Here is a 7,533-nt window from a genome sequence, read left to right as displayed (position 1 = left end):
TTGGCTTTCAGAAGATATGATCCAGGCTATTAAGGGTATCCCTCCCCACATCCTTTTGAAGGTCCTGATAGAATTTCTTGGAGTCACACTTTGTCTGGTGATTTCTTGGTTAAGTCTGCCTATAAGGCCCTTAAGAAAGGTGACTAGAATCCGGAAGATAAGAAATGAAAGATTGTTTGGAAGTTTCCTAGTCCCCAAAGGGTTCGTATTTTTATTTGGACGATATTACAAGGAAGAGTTCTTAATAATGTTGAAAGAGTTAGGAGGGGCCTTTTGGATGATCCCTCCTGTCTCATTTATGGTTCTCATTCAGAAGATATCTTGCACATTCTATGTGATTGTCCGGCTGCTAAGGATGTTTGGATTCAGGTTAATCCAGGTAAGTACATTCCAAATTTATTCTCTCTTCCTTTTCAGGATTGGTTTCTTCTTAATTTGCAGGTGAATAGGCTGATTCATGAGGGGGGAGCTAACTGGGCATTTTTTTTTGGCTTGCTTATTTAGGGCATATGGAAAAATCAAAATTTATATATCTTTCAAGGAAAACCTTGGAGCTCAAAGGAAATTATTCAAAGATCTCATAGTTGGGCAATCTAGTTTTTTCTCTTTAGCTCAAGAGGTCCCTTTCGGATGTCTTGACCACCCTATAGAAGTGCATACCTCTGGGGAATGGGTTTATCTTAACACTGATGGGGCAGTGCAACTGGATTCTATTCTTACTATAGCAGGGGGAGTTGTTCTCGATAAGGAAGGAAATTGGATTGCTAGATTTCATCGATTTCTGGGTAAATGTTCGGTTTTCGATGCAAAGCTCTGGAGCATTCTTAACGGTCTTAAAATTATTCAACGAAAAGGCTATGATCACGTTATCATTCATTTTGGTAGCTTGGAAGTTGTCAAAGGCATTCTCGGAAGCTCTTCCACTGTCTCAAATTCATCTTTGATTAGGTGAATCCATAATATTTTGTCTCAGGAAAATCAATGGGTTCTGAAATATATTCTGATGGAACATAATCAGGTTACGAATTGTTTAGATAAGCAGACTTTAATCGAGAAAGCAAATCTACAAGTGCTTGATGTTCCACCCGAGATTACTCATACTTTTATCGATAAGGATAAGTTTATAGGCGATTTTTTTGCTCAAGCTTTAATTTTGTAATTATTTAGCTTTGTTTTTATCTTCAAAAAAAAATAGTGTGGTAATTTGGTGCATTGTTTTTGGTGTGCATGGCAATTTTCCATGTTTAACAAGAGAAAATAAAGCTTCAATATGTCAAAATCAATGTACCTACCAACATCAAATAGACAGAAAACAACTAGATAATAGAAAAGTTGGGTTAAAAGAAAGTCCAGGTCCCCTACTTTGATCATTATTTTGTCTGCAAAATGCTTAATTCAATGAATGGTATTTATTTACTTTATTAATTTTGTGCCCCACTTTCTTATATCCAAAATTTGCCAATAAAAATCATCATCATTAATTCAATTACCACATTATTGTTATAATCAAAGGCCAAATGAGGGAAATGAAAGCTCTTTGACCTTCTTAAAATAAAAATTATTACGCTATATTAAAGTTAATATATGGTAAAATTATAATTTGATTAAAAATATTAGAATTTCGATTTAATTATTTTCAAAACCATAAAAATATAAGCCAATACAAGAATGGAAATGCATTTCAACTATCATGAAAATATATAACTTAATCTCAATCCTTAAAATTTGTTTTCACTTTATTCCGATTATAAGAATTTAAAAGTTGTGTGTTCGAGCTTACTTAAATGTATGATAATCTTGAAAGATTAATAGTTTAACTTGAAATATAAGCCACTACAAATTGCATTTGAAATATTTTATTACCATTAATTTTGTATTTATTTGATTCATGAACACCTTTAATTTTGATTAACACATCATCATTATGAACTCTTGAGTTTGAGATAGATTGTTTTCTATCTATTTGATTAATAAAAATTAATGTAATTATATAAAACAATTAATAAAAAATAATACTTTAATTTAAACAATAGATCAAAATTCATTTTATAATAATAATAATAATAATAATAATAATAATAATAATATTTCTAGTTTTTGTTTTTTGCATGTTTATTATTTGAAAAAAATTTAAATAAATTCCTGAAAATAAAAATTTAAAAATTTTAAAAATGTAACTAAAAAATATATTAAAGTGTAATATAGGAATTTGGTAGCTAGCAAGAGCATGGTGGGCAACTGGGCATTGCTTTGGTGTTTCTTTTAATATAAGGTTAAACAAAGTTGATAAGAGTTTCCATTGTTATCTTGATTAGCCATCATCAATAATTTTGTTTTTCTTTAAAAAGGTTGTACATTCCAATTAAAGTTAAATAAAAGACTATTTTATGAATGTTCATGAATCTATATTCCAAATATGATGGACTCAAATCGTGTTTTACACATGTGTTTGATTAACGAAAAAAAGAATATTGATGATGTAAAGCTAAAATCAAACGTGAAATAAATGGTGTATGAGGTGTTTAGTATATTAGTTCAATTGATATAAATATTATTATTAATGTAAGAGAACTTAAGTTAGAATATATTGAAGTACCTTTTCTTCTTATTTATAGGTTAGAGAGGATTGTAAATAATTTAGACATTATATATTAAAAATGTATAAACTAATTCCAAATTGCTGTTATTAAGATTTTGAGTTGAGGCTTTACAAAATTACTCATTAAATAATTTAATTCCAATATACTTCAACATTTTTCTTTAGTAAGCAGTTTATTAAAAATTAAAAAAGATTTAATATGATATTTTTATTATAAAACATTTAATGAAAAAGATAAAATTACAAATAATTATGATATATTGTTTCATTGAAGTCGTCACAACCTAAAAAGTTTTTCTTCTTTTTTTTTTTTAAATTTTATTTGAAGTAATTAATTATAAATGAAGCCCCACCAGGTTTCCACTTTTAGCTAGCCGACCGCCACTTTTACTCCTAAATTTCGTACGAACTGTCTTCCACTACATGATGCATGGTATAAATAGGAAATATTGCTTTTCACAAAAAAAAAAAAATTATACCTTCTCCAAATTAAATATTAAGTGTCTTATCCATTTCCGGCCAACTTCAATTATCATCTCAAACACTTGCGAAAATCTATCTAGCAAACTAATAACTTTAAAAATTCTAAGTGTAGTTGATTTGAATAGATTTGGGCAGTTTGTGAAGTTGAAATCTTACTCTAAATATGAAAAATCTTGTTTAACTTGGAAAGAGGTAATTGTATTGAAACTTTTATGAAAAAATGATATTATGAAATTGCTTAAAATTTATAACTTATCTTATTTGCAATCTTTTAAACCAAAACAATTGAGTCATGACTTAGATGATATTATGAACACGTGTTAACTCATATTTGAAGATTGATTTGATCCCATGGACTAACATATCTTTAAATATTTGAATTGATTCAAATCAAGCAAATTGTATCTCTTAATTTGTGGAGATTGACTTGCAAACATATCTTGTATATATTTGATTTATTCTAAATTTTATAAGGATATTTGTAAAGCTTTTTTATTATGCTATGTTAGGGAAATGTTTGCATAAATTAGAAAAAAGTGTTGAGTTTAGTACTTAAACTTTTTCTTTCGGAATTAATTATTACAAGTGCATTTTGTAAATAAACAAGTAAAACACTTGGTTTACAAACTAAGTTTTCAAAGGAAAAAGCTTATTAGAAAGAGATCTAGATTTCAATTAGTGCATAAGTAAGGAAAGAAAACTTAGTAGAGAGAGTCCTTGATCTTACATAGTGCAAAAGTAAGGGGAAAAATCCTTGGAGGAGAGAAATATAAATTTTAGGTGCAAAAATAAAGTTATAGACTAGGTGTATGTTAAAGATAATTAATTATCACTCTTGTAAAAACTCTACAAACGTAGAGAAATTAAACTGTGTAAAGAAATAATAATAATAAAAACACCTCCTATTATGACAGTCTTAAAAATGTCAAAGTCGTCAGATTTTAATAACCTAAAATGAAGGTTTGAATTATCATAAAATTTATTTTAGATTAAGTTTAAAGATATTTTGATCATTAATTTGTTGTAATTATTATTGTACTTGTTAGATCAAATATTTATCTTGATTAATATATTAAACACATTTATTTAATCATTTACGTATTTTATATATATATATTAGCTTATATTTTTAAAAAGAGTTTTAAGTTAGATTAGAATGATAATAAAAAAATTAGTTTTAGGTATTTATTAATAACATGTCACATCATAAATTTTTATAATGTATGGGTAATATAATACATTAAAAATCAAATAAAATTTTATTACGGTTTCAACTCTAAAATTAATAATTTTTTTATAAAATTCTAAATTTCTAAACTCTAAATCTCTTGATATCTAAACCTAATCTAACAATTTCCTAAAATCATAAATATTAAAAATTTAAATTCTAACCCAACATACCATAAACAATAAATCTAATTGGGAAAAAAACATAAAAACCTTATAGTTACTACTTAGTAATATTATTTGTTAATCTTATTTAATTTGTTTACATTAATTAGGATTAAAATAATATTAAGGAGAGTGATAGAAAATTTTTCCCACAATTTTAGTGGATACCTAAAATTAAGATTTTAAAATATTCTAATAAATAAATAAAAATTATTTGGAAGCTTCAAATTAAAGAGAGTCAAACGTTAATATTGGGAATGTGAGAAGAAGAGCCTACACTGTTTATACGCGGCTGAATCTTTTCTTTCTCTCAACAAAAATCTATTCCTTTGCGGGTTCATGAAAAAGAAATTGATTTAACGTATCATAAAAAAAGAAAAAAAGAAAATCACATCAACCACTTCCTTACTTAACCATCTTATATTTTAGAGAAATTTATATTTATAAAAAAATTACACATGAAATAAATTATATATAAACATTTTAACTCAATCTTACAATAATGAAAATGATGTAAATATATTTATAAAGAGGTATGTGTAGTATTTCATATTCATCACACCAAATTTAAGTGTGGGCACCATTAATTGATTTTGTTATGGGGCACATGTACAAATTTTAAAAATAAAATTAATAATTTATACATAATAAATTAAATTTATCAACAATTTAAACATGTGTGTTTCCTCCCAAACCATTTTGGAATTTGATTTTTCTTTTGACATCAAACAAATCAGCTAGACATGTCCTTATCATAAACAAATAATTTGGTCTCACACACACCATATTTTACTCGTCAATTTTACCTTATTTTCCCTATCAATTCCACGTTTTGCTTAACTATTACGCCAAACTATTTTTTTGCTGAATAATACATTCCTCGTGCTAAAATTTGTAGTTGTAGTTCAAATAAGTCATAAATATTCCTAAACTATACTTCTTTTCTTATATTCTACACTCTAAACCCTAAACTTTATTTTTATTATTACAATTTATCACATCTTTTACTTCTTTCAATCTTCAATTTGAAATTTTGTTTTTTACAACAATAAATTATTATTTCGATTTAGGTTTTGATATATCCCTATGTAATTCTAATTCTAATTATTTATAGTTATAAATATGATTAAATTTGTATTTATTCATTTCCTTATTATAGTTTCATATCCTCACAATATTTACTAATTAGTTCATTAAATAATTAAAAAGAAACTTGATTATTAAAAAAAAAAACACTTTTTGTGAAAGAGCTGAGCAACTTCCATTTGGTGCTAATAACTTCTAGGAAATGGGATGGGAGTGGTCCAAACTTAGTTATGGTCAAATTTACTAAGAAAGAAATGACTCAATTACAGCCATCAAAGTGTGGGTCCACATCCAATAGTTGGACCCATAGAGCTTACCAGTTGATAGCTACTTCAACATGGCAAATCAATTTTAGCCATAGATGTAGCCCCTCATTTTCTCTTTCAATTTTCTATTTTTTTTATTAACATTATATCAATTACTAAATATATTATTAATCATGTGATGTCATGGTTATTTATCTCATCTCTTAATTATATATGGTTAGGTGTTTAATATTTACTTATAGGAGCCATCCGTTTATCTCTTTAGAAAACATTTACAACAAAAAATTAATCATTAACATTAAGTATGAATATCTTAATTACGATAAAAAAATTATTTATATCCAATTTTTTTATTAAATTATTAGTTTCATACCTACTCCACTTGAATTATATACCCTTAAACCACACTTGAAACTATGTATATATAGCCCCCCACCACACCCCTTTCCTCCACTCTGCATTAAACAACTCTAAGCACATAATAACATCCCTATTGTGCTTAGCAAAAAAAAGAAAAACCCCATTGTAAAACAGCCTCACTTTGAAAGATTTTAAGAGCAATGGCAAAATTCCCAGTGATCAACATGGAGAAACTCAATGGTGAGGAGAGAGCAGCAACCATGGAGTTAATCAAAGATGCATGCGAGAATTGGGGCTTCTTTGAGGTACTAAAAGCTAGTTATATATTTTCTATTCTCGACTACATATTTTCTTTTTATTATTATGCTAATCATTGTGGTTCATTTGGTGCAGGTGCTAAATCATGGGATTCCCTATGATTTCATGGACAAAATTGAAAGCTTGACGAAAGAGCATTACAAGAAATGCATGGAGCAAAGGTTTAAGGAATTGGTGGCAAGCAAGGCCCTTGAGGGTCTCCAGGCTGAGGTTACTGATATGGACTGGGAAAGTACCTTCTATTTGCGCCATCTCCCTGAATCAAACATGGCTGAAATCCCAGATCTAACCGATGAATACAGGAAGGTGATGAAAGAATTTGCATTGAAATTGGAGAAACTAGCAGAGGAGCTGCTGGACTTGTTCTGTGAGAACCTTGGGCTCGAGAAAGGGTACCTCAAAAAGGCTTTCTATGGGGCAAAAGGTCCCACCTTTGGCACCAAAGTTAGCAACTACCCACCATGCCCCACCCCAGATAAAATCAAGGGACTCAGAGCCCACACGGACGCCGGTGGCATCATATTGCTGTTCCAAGACCCCCAAGTGGGCGGCCTTCAGCTTCTTAAAGACGGGGAATGGGTGAATGTTCCTCCTTTGCGCCACTCCATTGTCATCAACCTCGGGGACCAGCTGGAGGTCATCACCAACGGTCAATATAAGAGCGTGGAGCATAGGGTGATTGCCCAAACCGACGGTGCTCGGATGTCGATAGCTTCGTTCTACAATCCCGGCAGCGACGCCGTTATATACCCGGCGCCGGCCTTGCTGGAGAAAGAAGAAGAAGAGAAGAAAGGATTGTACCCAAAATTTGTGTTCGAAGATTACATGAAGCTTTACGCTTTGCTTAAATTCCAGGCCAAGGAACCGAGGTTTGAAGCCATGAAAGCCATTGCAACAGCTTAAAAAATGGAAGTTAATCTACACCCTAAAAGTCCTTAACCATATCTGTACCAACCTGGAAATCTTATCGTTGTAATTTTGGACCACTTCATTAATTGTTGGGGGTAATATATATTGCTACTTCAATAA

At 29.5% G+C, this 7,533-nt stretch overlaps 1 protein-coding gene across 1 annotated transcript; it reads left to right on the top strand.

The window, feature by feature from the left end:
- The first annotated feature begins 6,251 nt into the window (after positions 1–6,251).
- Positions 6,252–7,533, top strand: LOC108489640 (1-aminocyclopropane-1-carboxylate oxidase 1-like). Its single transcript, XM_017794352.2, has 2 exons — positions 6,252–6,491; positions 6,580–7,533. The coding sequence occupies exons 1-2, from the start codon at positions 6,387–6,389 to the stop codon at positions 7,405–7,407; spliced, it is 933 nt and encodes a 310-aa protein (XP_017649841.1). The 5' UTR covers positions 6,252–6,386; the 3' UTR covers positions 7,408–7,533.

This window comes from Gossypium arboreum, chromosome 7 (assembly GCF_025698485.1).
Source record: "Gossypium arboreum isolate Shixiya-1 chromosome 7, ASM2569848v2, whole genome shotgun sequence".
Taxonomy (NCBI): domain Eukaryota; kingdom Viridiplantae; phylum Streptophyta; class Magnoliopsida; order Malvales; family Malvaceae; genus Gossypium; species Gossypium arboreum.
The sequence above is the reverse complement of the archived record's forward strand: the minus strand, read 5'-3'. Positions and strand labels throughout refer to the sequence as shown.